Genomic DNA, 14,125 nt, shown 5'->3' on the forward strand with positions numbered 1-14,125 from the left:
ATGGCTGTGAATTGGGAAATACATCATGAAGGGGATGAACCACCCGAAGACTGTAAGTACCCTTGGCCTTTAATCAAACCTTGTAACATTTGGTAGTATTTTTCCTCTTAGACGTGATTGTTATGCCAGGATAGAGCAAGCAGTTGTCAATTGGCGTGGTTTTTGTTTGAATGACATGAAAATATGAAACAATGTTGAAGAACTCGAAGATGTTCTTTATGTTGGTTATGTTCTTTGTTTATTAAAACTACTCTTGAAGAATGCCTAACTTTCATGATGTATTTGAGTAAGATTAATTGACAGAAATATTTAGCATGTAAGATATAACTGATTGAAACAATAGTTTAATCAAAGTTCGTGACCTCTCTAAATAATTCACTTGTATATAACTTAGAGATTAAGAAAATCATATTAGTTTTTCAAAAGGGATAAAATTGCATTCACTATACATGGAGAGATTTAACTTTGTTTTGACTTTGTGTAATTTTATCTCTAAATGATTGGAAGTAAGGTTCACCAAAGTTTGCTTTTTTAAATCCCAAAATGATCCAAAGTATTATACTATTATTTAGGGTAGCCACTACCATGTTTTTATTTATGTGGGAGAATGAAAAAGCTAGTTGACATAGTTTGAAAATAATGTCTTTGAGCTATTGTAGTTCTAAGACAATGCAACAAAATAGGCATAGAACATCTAAATATTTAAAATCCCATGCAATTGATGAATGCAATTAATTTTTTCATGATTTCAAATATTATGGTGGCATGTGATTTAATTTTCTTCTCATTAATGGATGCAATTTTTTATTTTTTATTTTTTTGCATGATGACTGTTTATTTCATTTACTAGTTTGGAATGTTCACTTGTAATTATGGCATGGTAATTAATTTAATACGCATGTTGTTGCCTGTTTTGAATTAGTTAATGTGTTAATTTTAATTTATCTTCACTTGTAATGATTTTTTACTTTCATAGTTGAATGGTTAATTTATCTTACATGAGTTTATTTTGGTTGTTTAGTTTATTTGCCTATGTAACTTGAATGATTTTTTCAAGTTTCATAGTATAATCTATTTACTTATGTGGATTGAGTACTTCAATATATTGATTTAACATATTAGGGCTCATTCATATTATTTCAAGTTGGTGATTAGGTAGGTTAATTTCTATATTGATTCCACTTTACCTTCATTTGATGGTTTGGATGAGTTAACCTCAATGAATTATTTAAGTTTATGTGTTTAATTAATTTGCATATGTAGATTGAGTAATTCAATATATTGATTTTACATGTTAGTGTTTACATAAGTAGATTATCTTAGGCTCATTCTAAATACATATAGTATGGCATTTGAAGTCATTATACTTACTGAGAATAATTTATTTCCAATACCAACAGCAAAATTATTCACAATTCGGCTGCATTATATGGTGGATGACATAGAAGACATGGCATGACTTATAGATTATTGTTTTATAGATCAGATGTCCAAGTTGGAGTTAATTTCTATGGCAAAAGAATTTAGGTTAGATGTTGAAGGAAGTAGTTTTTTGTGGAGAATTGTAAATGGTCATGGTAAAGGGTTGCAAGAGATAAAAAATGATTTAGATGCATTGATTATGGGAAACTCTATTGCTTTTAATAGGGAGATGTATGTCTACATTAAACTTGAAAATATTTCTTGTGTCCATGGAGAAGTTCAGACAAGTAGTGTTGACCTATTGAATGATGTAGAAATAGTACAAGAAACAAAAGTAGATAGAAGAAGAAGCTATGGAGGATGAATTTAAAAATGAAGAGGAAGTTGTAGAGGATGCAGACTTAGAGGGGATTTTATTAGGAAGAGAATGTGAGGATAAAACAGTTGATGAGGATAATAACTTCCATGATTCAGACTACAATTTACATGGGGAAACATATTAAGAAGATGTGGAGGATTCTGCAAGGGTTAGAACTGATGTAGAAGTAGAAGGGGATCCTGGAAGAGTGGGAAGGGATGGGGATGCAGATTCTGAATATGCAGACTTGGTTCCTATTAGGCCAAGATATGCAGAATTTAATGAGGAAGTTGACATGAAAACCCCACAATTTAATGCAGAATTTAGAAGTTTCAAACAATTTGAAGAGGCTGTCAAAAATTGTTTTGTAATGAACTTCAAGCCTAACAACAAAAGAAAATGCAAAGCATTCTATAAGAATGGATGCCCCTTCTACTTATGGGCTTCTCCCATGGTCAATGATAGAAACATAGTCCAAATTAAGCCAGGGTATTTGGATCATGAGTGTTCAAGAGATCATCTGAATAGACATGTCAATGCAGATTGGATAACACTTAATTATTTAGAGCAGTTTAGGGCAGACCCTGCATGGAAAATTGTTGAAATCATCCAAGCTATAAAGAGCAATCAAGAAGTTGATATAAGCAGGTTGAAAACTTATAGGGCAAAGTGCATTGCCAATAGGTATGAAATTAAGTTCATTGTTTTTAAAGCATATTCTATTTCTTCCATTATGTATGCACAATAAACCTTAACACTTTCTTTTTGGTTTTTGTTTTTGTTTTTGTTTTTGTTTTTTTGTTTTTTTGTTTTTTGTTTTTTTGTTTTTTGTTTTTGTTTTTGTGTTCCTTTCTTATTCATAATTTGGAAAAGTCTCATAGATGGGGATGAGGTGTCCCAGATGAAAAGATTAAATGATTACAGGCTAGAATTGCTAAAGACCCATCCTGGATTAACCATCATTGTCAAGTGTACAAATGAAGGGGTCTTTCAATCACTATATGTTTGCCTAGCTCCATTTAGAGCAGGATTTCTTGCAGGTTGCAGGTATTTACTATCTCTGGATGACTGCTTCTTGAAGGGGCTGTATGGAGGGCAGCTACTAACTGCTGTTGGGATAGATGCAAATGATTGCATCTATCCCATTGATTGGGCCTTGGTAAATAAAGAGAACAAAGAAAATTGGAAGGAGTTCTTGTAGGTGACTAATATCAATTAAACATGGTTTAATGCAGTGTTTTTTATTATGATTTTTACTGATCTTTAGCAATTGTGTTTTGATTTTTGATTTTTTTTTTTAAGGTTCTAGTCCAGGATTTGAGAATTATTGATAGCAAGCAATGAGCCTTCATGACTGACAGACAAAAAGTATGACACCTTATACTCTTCAGTTGATTTAAATAAATTGATTATCTATTATGCTTGTCCTGATTTATTTATTTATTTATTTATTTATTTATTTATTGCCTCTTCAATTGGTTATAATGGTGGTGATGTGGCCATTAATAAAAAAAATTAATTAGGGGTTAATACCTACAATTGCAGAGCTATTTCCATCTTGTGAGCACATATATTGTGTTAGACACATTCACTCAAATTTTAGGAAGACATTTAGGGGCAAAGCACTCAAAGACCAATTATAGGCTTGTGCTAAAGCCACTCACATTAGTGCATTTAAGAAAGAAATGGAGATTCTGAAGGGGATGTCTGTAGGGGCATATGACTACATGAAAAAGATTGAACCTAAACATTGGAGCAGGCCTATTTCCAAAGTAAATTTAAATGTGACATACTAGTAAACAATTTGTGTAAGTGCTTTAATAGTCACATACTAGAAGCTAGGACAAAGGGTGTCATCACCATGAATGAGATGATTATGACACAATCAATGAAGAGAATTCAAAAAAGAAGGGATGCAATGCAGAAGGTCACCATAACACATTGCCCTAGAATAATGAAAAAGCTTGAGAAGGTAAAACAGCTTAGTTGGTTCTATAACATGACTTGGTCAGGGGGGACAAGTACTAAGTTATAGGGCCCGAAGGCCAGTTTGTGGTTGATAAGAAGCTTTGCACATGTTCTTGTAGAAGATGACAATTGAGTGGAGTTACATGTAGCCATGCTGTTTTAGTTTTGTTTTACAACAAAAAAAAAAAATCAGAAAATTACATACATAATTGTTATAGGGTCGACACCTTCATGGACACCTATAGGAACATATTAAATCCAACACATGATAGAGACTCATGGCCTAGGAGTGAACAAGGGCCTATCATCCCACCTGACCCAATAAATAGGAGAAGAGGTAGGAAGACCATGCTTAGGAGAAGAGAAGATGATGAGAACATTGGTTGTACTCATGGCAAGGTCAGCAAAAAGGGTATAAAAATGAGATGCAGTATTTGTTGTATAACATGCCACAATAAGAGGTATCATGGAGTTCAGGTTAGTACTCTATTGTATGCTTGTTCTGTTAAACATATGTATATATATGTATATATATAACACTAATTTAATATGTTACACATATTACTGATCTGTTTGTCAGGGGAATAAAAAAACTTCAGGAGGGCAAAACCAGGTAGAGGCATCTCACGCTGAAAATGAGGCAACTACAATAGGATAACCAACAAATGAACCACAACAACATGTGAGTGTCTCACTTAAGAACTTTATGGGTAGTATAGTTCATATGGCCATCTCTCAACTAGGGACGTTCATAGAATGAACTAAATTTTAAAAAGAAAGAGAGAATTAAGATGAGAGAGAAAAAGTGAATTGGGTATGTGAATAGTATCATCAACCGTAGTCAAAGTTTATACTAGGTGGAGAAAAGGATAGTTGGGTGTTGTTGGTTTTTTTTTTTTAAAGTTTTCTATCAGAGTGTTAGTAGAAATCGGGTTGAACGGTTTCATATAAACAATATAAATTGGATGAGAATTAGATTTTAAATTTATGAATGTTAGATGACGTAGCCTCATAGCATACATCAACTGGGATGCTCATAGAAGAGAGAGAACAAAGATGAGAGAGACAGAGAACTGGGTATGTCAATAGTATCATCAACAATAGCCAAAGCTTGTACTGGGTGGAGAAAGGGGTAGTTGGATGTTATTAGGTTTTTTTAATTTTTTTTTTTATGAGTGTGTTAGTAGAATTCGGGTTGGACGATTCAAATTGTTTGAGTTACTATTTTGATGATGATCTGACGATTCAGATCAAAGTACTGTATATCTCAATTTGTCACTATACCACTATTCATAAACACAATAACAATATTAACTGTGCATCCCATGTGCTATTATGTGTAAGCACAATAATATCATTTAAATGAACAATATCAATTGGATGAGAATTAGCAGTTAGATTGAAATCCAATAGTTAGGATGAACGTTTGTAGATTATATATATATATGGCAAAACATCTTCTATGGACGTCCAATTATCAGCCGTTGAATCGCGATCCAACGGCCGATATGATGAACAATAGTACTGTATGTTGTACTGTTCTAAACAATAATTATTGTACTTATTACTGTATTACCTACTGTTCATCAATGCTGGCTATTGGATCGAGATTCAATGGCTGATAATGGACATCTATAGATTTTTTATCTATGGACGTTCATAGATAAGTGGTCATATATATATATATATATATATACTCCCCCCGTTCCTTTTTATCTGTCATGATTAACCGAATCTCACATACCAAAAAATTTAGTTATTTCATAAAATTTTATAAAAAAATTAGTTATAATTTCAAAATGACCCTAATTTATATCTTCGAATTTCTCTTTCATATTTAATTCCAACAAGAGAGTTGAATATAGTGTTAAGAGTAATTTTGGAAAGAAAATAATAAATGTTTCTTGATATTAGAAAATGACAAATAAAAAAGATCATGAATTTGTGACAAATTAAAATGAACGGAGGAAGCATATATATATATATATATATATATATATATATATATATATATGAATAAGAAGGAATAAGGAAGGGGGTTTGAGTGAGGAGGTTGGTGGAAATTAGAATTAAAGAGTTTTTTTAATTTAAATAGCATTATAGTTATGATTAATATTATCATTATTAGCTTATTAATTGATGAGGAGATTCCAATTTCAAATTATTGTTATCGTTGATGGAGAAAAGAAAATAGAAAATACCACCTTCGCATTCAAAGTGTGATAACTCATTTCATCCATTTTTTTAATTGAGTGAGTGATTTATTTTGTTTATCTTTTAAAAAAAATGGTGTGAAATAATTTTTTTTATACTTATTACAATTGAGATTAATCTACTCCTGTTATAAGGTGAGATTACCTTTATTTGGATTATTTTTATTTTTAAAATGATGATTTAGCCCTAATAAGGGTGTTTGTAAAATTTTAAACCACTGCTTAATTCTCCACAAATTATTGATTTTTTATAAACAATTTTTTTTATTAATATATATCTAGAAAATTTGTCAACTATAAATGTTCGGGGTTAAGAAAAATATAAATATAGACATAAATCAATGTAAAAACAATAGTATAAATAGTACCCAAATCATGTATTTGCATGGAGAATAGGTGGTTGGGTCTCTGTTTCTTTTTTAATAAATTTCCAAAAGAGTGTTAGTGGAAATCAAGTTGAATGGCTTTGATTGATTAAGTTACTGTTATGATCACGATGGTTCATATTAAAATAATGTATATCCCACTTTTCACCGTATAACTACGAAAAACAATAAAATAAATAGTACCCAAATCATGGACTTGCATGGAGAATCAATGGTTCCGTGCAATTCATAATACTGTGCATCATGATCTGATGATTCAAATCAAAGTATTGTATTGTATATTTCACGTTTTCACTGTGCAACTGCTCATAACACGATGTATTCTATTTTGTAATGTTGAAATTACTGTGTACAACCATTGTTCACAAAAAGAGATACTTTACCGCTGTTGGATTGATATCCAATGACTATGTACAAATATTAGTAGAATACATTACATTATATATATATATATATATATGGGAATTTGATGATGTTTATGTTGGTTTTGAAGAAATTTAGAATTAGTAAAAAAACATAGTTAATTGATTTATTTTAAAAAAAAAACTGTCTTATATAAATATTTAGTCATTTATTTTGCTGTTTAATTCAGAAAACCAATCCAAATAAGGAAAAAATACAGAAAATCAAACCCATAAATATTTAATTAAAAAAATAAGTGGTTTTTAACTTAAAAAGTCAATTTATTATCCTTGAGGTCCCGAGATTCTACAAATAAACAGAACACATGTTTCTTTTTTTCTTTTCTTAATCACTTACGCATTTCAACCCATTAAAAAAGATTTTAGTCATAAGTGCTAATTTGCTATTCAAATTCCAAGTCAAGCAAGTAAATACACACGAGTTGACGATTAATCTCTGACTATGCACACTACTACTAACAGTCTAATTTATTAAAAAAAAAAGTTTACGCACACTTTTATTATTAAATCTTAATAATACAAACATATATTGAAAGAACCCTCGATTTCTCCCCATATGTTTTAACCGCTCAACTATTGTGACCGTATTAAAAAAAAAAAAATCATATTTATAAATTTCCTTTAAAAAAAAAACCTACGAAAACTCAGTAAAACAATTAAATAATAAAGTGATTATTATCCACACTTACTTGGCACATGAAAATCACGTGAGCAGCACGTGAAGATAGCTCCTTCTCGCATCATCCCCAACTTCGGCTTTTAGTCCTTCGTTTCTCGCTGCAAAGAAAGTAAGAACCCTCTTCTTTATTTTTTATTTTTTTTCTCAATCTTGTTAATTTTTTTCATTTTGATCTAACATTTTGATGCATTGATTATAGATCAATCTATAGATTTTATGGTTTGAGTCTGTAAAATGGAAATTTTTGCTGTAAAAAGCTTTAGATATTAACATTATTGTATAAAAAAGAGCATTTTTTTTTCTGTTTTTGAATGGTATTAGTAGTGAAAATCAAACTATTTTAAAATATTGCCATGAAAAAGTAAAATCTTTTGATATGTTGCCATGTTGGTATGATAAATTCATCTACTTCCTTCTTTTATCTCTCGTTCTTGTAATCTCATCTTGATTCAACTTTTTAGGTTGATGAATTCTTCTTTTGATGGTTTAGGTGTTAAAAATGAGGATTTTTATATGGTAGAAAGGATCAATTTTTATATATATATATATATATATATATATATATATATATATATATATATATATATATATATCTTGGTAAATAGGAGCAAATTTTTTTGGTAGAGAAGATCCAATTTTTCCAGATGGCTGCTTGAATTTCCCTTATATATATATCTATTGTTTCTCTTGTTTGGAGAATTTCATAGCTTGTTTATGTCATTGGTTGTGATAATTTTGAATAATGATTTACATGGTTGTTAAAAGGATTTGGTTTGAAGTTTACTGCTGGAACAAGTACTTTCAGAATATTTGTTTTGGGTTTTTATTGATTTGTTTCTTTAATTCTGATATTTTCATTTACTTTTTGTTGCCATGTGATCTTGCTTGGAGAGTTTCATAGGTTCTCTATATCTTTGGCTGCTATATATGTAATTAATAATCATTAGATTTAGTTTGAAGTTTATCGCTGGAACAAATAGTTTTTTTTTTCCAAGTATTGTTAAATTTGTTTTTTAGTTTTGGTATTCTTCTTTATTTTCTAGTTTGAATGTGGTCTTGCTTGTAGAATTTCATAGCTTGTATATGTCATTGTTTGTGATAAATGTGATTACTATGGACGAATTTGTTTGCTTAGTCCCTTCCATCTTATATGGCAATTGATGGAGAAAGAAGCGTGTCACATTTGGGTGAATTTACATTGGGTGGAATTTAGAAAACGAACAAGCATTTTCAATATTAAGTTGTGGCCTTTGTATAGCAATATATTTGTTTCAAGTATTGTCAAATTTGTTTGTTTAGTTTTGATATTCTTCTTTGGTTTTTAGTTTGAATGTGATCTTGCCCGGAGAATTTTTTATCTTGTATGTGCCATTGTTTGTGATAAATGTGATTACTAATTAGGATAACAAAAAAATGTTCATTTTGGTTCTTGGACCAAATGAATTTGTAATGTTTTGTCCTTTCATCTAATATCGCAATTGATGGAGAAAGACACGTCTCACATTTGCATGAGTTTACATTGGGTAGAATGTCGAAAACAAACAAGCACTTTCAATATTTATTTGTGACCTTTGTATAGCAATATATTTGTTTTGATTATTGTAAGATTTGTTTGTTTATTTCTGATATCGTTTCTTCTTTTATCTTTTGCCGGTATGTGATTATGGAAGAACTAAAAATGGGTTCTCGAGCAACAAATGTTTTGTTATCAAGAGCCAACAGGATCAGGCAGAAGCTGCAGTCTACATTAGAAACAAGTGTGCTCGAAATTGAAGATGTTTCTTATCAACATGCTGGTCATGCAGGTGTTAAGGGAGATGCTAATGAGACTCACTTTAACATCAAGATTGTTTCGCCAAAGTTTGATGGGCAGAGCCTTGTGAAACGGCATCGAATGGTTTATGATCTTTTAGCTGATGAGCTGCAATCCGGACTTCATGCACTCTCCATTGTTGCTAAAACTCCTCAAGAAGAACTCAAGGTTAGATAATCATAATTCAAACTCTGCATGCTCTAATTCTTGATATAATTTGTTGAGTTGCATCAGAAGGATCTTTACAAATTTACTGAATTTGTGACACTTGTAGTATTGCATTTGGTTTGAATGTTGAAATTGGAATAATCTTGTGAACTTAGAAAAACTCATACATTGCAATCAATACATAAACTCTATGTGATTATCAAAAAGATTGATATTGATGCTTTGGTGTGTGTGTATGTCTATATATTTATATATGATGAACATGTTCATCATATTATTGTGTTAGATCTAATTGAAGAACTTTTCATTCTTTTTTTAAGTTATCTGTATAAATTTTGGCCCGATGTTTCATCGGATCTCAAAGAGGACTAAATGATAATAATACTTGTCTGCATTGTTTATAAGAAGAGGTTTGTGTTTTGAGTTCTTTGATGTCTGATTCACATTGATGCTTTGGTGTGTGTATTTATATATGTATGATGAATATGTTCATTGTATTATTGTATGAGATCTAATTGAAGAACTTTTCAGTCTTTTTGCAAGTTTTCTATATAAATTTTGGCTCAATGTTTAATAGGATCTCAAAGAGGCTTGGATGAAAGTGATACTTGTGTTAATGATCTCTTGGTTTTAAATTTTTTTATTTCTGCAACAAACTCTACAAATATTTCATATGGTTACATAAACTCAAGTTATATTAAAGATCAACAGTTCATGTTCTTGAGATTCAAAAACTTGGCAAGTTCTTTTTATTTTATTTTATTTTATTTTATTTATATATACATACATACATAATAAATTGGCTATATGAATTTTTTCCTTCCCTATTGCTTTATGTCAAATCATTGTTTTGTTCAGGTACACAGTGAACATATATATACACACATACTACAAAAAACATGGTGGTATAATTTTCTTATTAAAAAAAACAATTGTTATCATTCATTTTATTATTCTTATATTAAGATTAGACTTAATTTATTAAGAAAAAACAGTAAACCAATCCTAGTACATAAATGGGTGAGCATATTGAAATAAATTATTTTCAATAATTAATGAATATGGTAGTTCAGAAATTTGAAACTAATTTTAAACCAAAAAAAAAAAAAGAACATATTGTATCCTATAGCTATAGTTTATGGAGGATTCAAAATTTTTTTATTATCTAGAAAATTTTAAATACATCAATTATTTTTTCCATATTATTAGAAAGCTTCTTACCCTTTACTTGTAAATATTCTTTTTTTATTTTTTTACTAAAATTGGTCTAAAAGTCCCTCTAAGTTCCACTTTCACAGATCATCAACTTAATTTGTATATTCTTAAGAAGTTATGTTTTTTTCTAACAGTTAACTTTTCAGTTTTTATATTATAAAGGTAACTGATCTTGATGAAAATTCTTTCAATTTTTTAAGCGGAAACACACAGAAAGATATCGGAAACACACAGAAATGTCAGATATTGAACATAAAAAACAAATATTAAACAAAAAGATAATATTTTAAATGAAATTTATGTAGTTACACGTAAACACGCAATGTTAAAAAAAAAATATTTATTAAACAGGAAGTATATGTTATAAGATTAAATAAACTGATGGATATAGCTACAGTAATTAAATAGTAGGCTATCAAAAAGAAATAGAATTTGTATGAGAAATACAAATATGCGAATGTCTGTCTGAGAAGTTTTGAAACTTTCATATACTTATAATTCATTTTTTTCCTTAAAAGTGTATACATTAGTATATATCAAATCACGCACTTTCCTAAATTATTTATAGAATTTATAATTTTTGTAGGGGCATATTCAGAAATAAGATTTTTATTAGGTGCAAATGCAATTATGAACTTTTTAAGGGGTATAAATGCAAAGTGCTTCTTGCTTCTCTTGGTGTCTCTAATGGCGTCGAAAGGAGCGGCAGCGAGCCCGGCGGCGCTGAGGGCCTCGTCGGAGATGGAGAAGATGAGCTTGGAACAGCTTAAAGCCATCAAGGAGCAGACGGATCTGGAGGTCAACCTCCTCCAGGACAGTCTCAACAACATCCGCACCGCCGCCACTCGCCTCGAGCACGCCTCCACCGCTCTCAATGACCTCTCTCTCCGTCCTCGGGGCAAACAGATGCTTGTCCCCCTCACTGCCTCCCTCTACGTCCCTGGCACGCTTGATGACTCCGAGAAGGTCCTCATCGATGTCGGCACTGGATACTTCATCGAGGTCTTGCCCTTATTTGTTTCCTTTTTTTTTCCTATCAATATGTTGTTTTGATTCTCGATTTCTCATGATTCTGGGCTTGTTTATGTTTAATTCCTGTAATCGTTGTGTTAAAACCCTAAAAGATGAATTTTTTTTCTACGGTACTAGAGGTAGCTTCAAAAGGCTTGGAATTTGAGGAATAGGGCTGTGCCTGCTCCTTGATTCGTGATTTTTCATGATTCTGGGTTTTTTATGTTTAATTCCTGTGATCGTTGTGCTAAAACCCTAAAAGATGATTTTTTTTTTCTATGGTACTAGAGGTAGCTTCAAAAGGCTTGGAATTTGAGAAATAGGGCTGTGTCTGCTCCTTGATTTAGGTTTGATGAATGGCGATCTTTTTATTTCTATACAAATCTGAGTCATTTGTTATGGGAACAAATGTTGTTTTGATTCTCTCTTGCAGACCTGCACCCATTGTGGTAAAATCCTTAAAGTTCTTCAGAAGGGTTGAAATTTGAGTAGGGTTGCGGCTTCTCCTTGTTTATTGTTTGATAAATGGAAACTCTTTTATTTCTATACAAGTCTGTGAGATTTATTATGGGAACAAGATGTTGTTTTGGGTATATCTTGTAGATGATGTTAGAGGACCTAATATTTCTTCAAAAGGGTTGAAATTTGAGAAGTATGGTTACTGCTTTTGATGAATGGTAACTCTTCTATTTCTATTCAAGTCTGTGAGATTTGCTATGGTAACAAGATGTTGTTTTGAACCTATTTTGCAGATGATTTCAGGGTTTTTTTTTGGGTGTTAAATTCATCTGTTTATTATGCTGAATCTTAAGATTTCTTCAAAAGGGTTGAAATTTGAGATGTAAGGTTATGGCTTTCCTTGGTTTATGTTTGATGAATGGTTACTTTTTTTATTTCTATTCCTTGATCATTTTTCTGTGTTAATGTCTAATGGATATGATATGGTAACGCAGAATTCTTTTTTTCTTTTGTTTTTATCCTGTATGGTCAAGTTTTTCATTTTTCCTTCTAACATAAAATTGTCGATGTTTATCTTTCTTACAGAAAACGATGGATGAAGGCAAGGATTACTGTAATAGGAAAATCAGTTTGCTGAAATCTAATTTTGATGAACTTGTCGAGGTGCGTAACTAGGATTTCAAAGTTTTTACCAGTCTAATTTTGTGAAAATTAATGCTTATGGGTTTTCACTTAATCCTTTTGAGGGTCAATTTTGAAATAGATGTCTCCTTATTGATCATTTCCCTCTGAACCTTTCCATATTTTCTTTTCTCCTCTTTCCTTTTTTTCCCCTATCTTTTTTTATTTTTAGAAAGCCTTATATTTAAATGCTACTATTGATATATATTTAATGATCTCATTTCTCATTGCTTTTCCCGCATGTGATTCTCTTCTCGCACTGGAAAAATATGCTCTTACCCCTATCTTATGTAATGTTCCTTGATTTCTTGTGGTATGTCCCTATTAGTGGTTGACATGCTTTGACCTAGGTTCACATGTGTTTCTTGATTTATTTTCCCTGAAAGAGGAGCCCCTTTGTGGTAAATCTTGCATTTGAGTGAAACATGGAGTTGAAATCAGGAACTCGCTTATAAATTATACCGATAGTTTGATGAACAACATTGAATAATTATTTAATTGCTGGCTATAGTTAATGATGTCTAGGCTTCCAATTTTGATGGCTATACAACAAAGAAAGGATTAAGCTTTATATACAATACAACATGCTGGTAGTTTTAGAGGTGAGAATGATAGTTGGAATTATGTTTCAGCATACCACTAGATTGAAAGAGGTCAGCATGTACATTTGTCTAACTCTATCTGGTGTTACTAACATCATTGATTGTGTTTCAATGACGATGCCGACATCTGCACTGTGAAGTCAATAATGGATAAGTATGTATAATGAGGTTCCATACCTCTCAAAAAATTCAAGTTCAGTTTGGGTTTCATTTGACTATAAACTTTACTGACAATTTGGATTTGCTCATTCAATCTACCTGCCATGCAAGGACAATCCAGAAACTTATTTCTTCGAGTTCTTTTTAACTTGAATTTGGTTTGTTTCCATATTCACAATGTGACTCATTTTATTTAACTGCATTTCAATAAAATATGCAGGTAGCTTCGAAGAAGAAAAGTATCGCCGACGAAGCTGGCCTTATCCTACAAGCAAAACTGAGACAGGCATCAACTACTTCATGATAGTATTTAACTTTGGCACTTACCTTTGTGGTCTGTAATGCCGGTTTCTGAAAACTAATGCTTATGTTGTGGTCTTGTTCACAAATCGCTTCTTTGCATCCCTTGTAACTTTTATTCATGACCAGCTTGTTTGATGGATCTATAATGGAAAACTGGGTTATTTTTTGTAAGAAATTTACCATAGTGAATCTATTTAACTGGCAGGTTTTCTAATAAGTTGGGAGTGTATCTTGATTCTTGACGGTACTGGTACATGTATTACTCT

At 31.1% G+C, this 14,125-nt stretch overlaps 3 protein-coding genes across 3 annotated transcripts; all 3 read left to right on the forward strand.

Annotated features, from left to right (window-relative positions):
- LOC120275624 lies at positions 1 to 2,981 on the forward strand. The gene is made up of 3 exons (XM_039282251.1): positions 1 to 52; positions 1,930 to 2,464; positions 2,654 to 2,981. The coding sequence occupies exons 1-3, from the start codon at positions 1 to 3 to the stop codon at positions 2,979 to 2,981; spliced, it is 915 nt and encodes a 304-aa protein (XP_039138185.1).
- A 4,514-nt stretch (positions 2,982 to 7,495) lies between these two features.
- LOC120275198 (protein BOLA1, chloroplastic) lies at positions 7,496 to 9,604 on the forward strand. The gene is made up of 2 exons (XM_039281722.1): positions 7,496 to 7,557; positions 9,119 to 9,604. The coding sequence occupies exon 2, from the start codon at positions 9,127 to 9,129 to the stop codon at positions 9,436 to 9,438; it is 312 nt and encodes a 103-aa protein (XP_039137656.1). The 5' UTR covers positions 7,496 to 7,557; positions 9,119 to 9,126; the 3' UTR covers positions 9,439 to 9,604.
- Positions 9,605 to 11,310: 1,706 nt separating this feature from the next.
- Positions 11,311 to 14,076, forward strand: LOC120275128 (probable prefoldin subunit 5). Its single transcript, XM_039281628.1, has 3 exons — positions 11,311 to 11,646; positions 12,700 to 12,777; positions 13,777 to 14,076. Exons 1-3 carry the CDS (start codon positions 11,332 to 11,334, stop codon positions 13,858 to 13,860), a joined length of 477 nt encoding a protein of 158 aa, XP_039137562.1. The 5' UTR covers positions 11,311 to 11,331; the 3' UTR covers positions 13,861 to 14,076.
- Positions 14,077 to 14,125: the final 49 nt, after the last annotated feature.

The sequence above is a fragment of the Dioscorea cayenensis genome, chromosome 14 (genome assembly GCF_009730915.1).
Source record: "Dioscorea cayenensis subsp. rotundata cultivar TDr96_F1 chromosome 14, TDr96_F1_v2_PseudoChromosome.rev07_lg8_w22 25.fasta, whole genome shotgun sequence".
NCBI classification, from domain to species: domain Eukaryota; kingdom Viridiplantae; phylum Streptophyta; class Magnoliopsida; order Dioscoreales; family Dioscoreaceae; genus Dioscorea; species Dioscorea cayenensis.

What these genes read in the sequence shown, in the direction of transcription:
- LOC120275128 (XM_039281628.1), top strand. Translation starts at nt 11,332, where the DNA reads ATGGCGTCGAAAGGAGCGGCAGCGAGCCCGGCGGCGCTGAGGGCCTCG. An exon ending in GCACTGGATACTTCATCGAG is followed by an intron (nt 11,647 to 12,699) that starts GTCTTGCCCTTA and finishes TCTTTCTTACAG; the next exon opens with AAAACGATGGATGAAGGCAA. An exon ending in ATTTTGATGAACTTGTCGAG is followed by an intron (nt 12,778 to 13,776) that starts GTGCGTAACTAG and finishes TAAAATATGCAG; the next exon opens with GTAGCTTCGAAGAAGAAAAG.
- LOC120275624 (XM_039282251.1), top strand. Translation starts at nt 1, where the DNA reads ATGGCTGTGAATTGGGAAATACATCATGAAGGGGATGAACCACCCGAA. An exon ending in GGATGAACCACCCGAAGACT is followed by an intron (nt 53 to 1,929) that starts GTAAGTACCCTT and finishes CATATTAAGAAG; the next exon opens with ATGTGGAGGATTCTGCAAGG. An exon ending in GCAAAGTGCATTGCCAATAG is followed by an intron (nt 2,465 to 2,653) that starts GTATGAAATTAA and finishes AATTTGGAAAAG; the next exon opens with TCTCATAGATGGGGATGAGG.
- LOC120275198 (XM_039281722.1), top strand. Translation starts at nt 9,127, where the DNA reads ATGGGTTCTCGAGCAACAAATGTTTTGTTATCAAGAGCCAACAGGATC.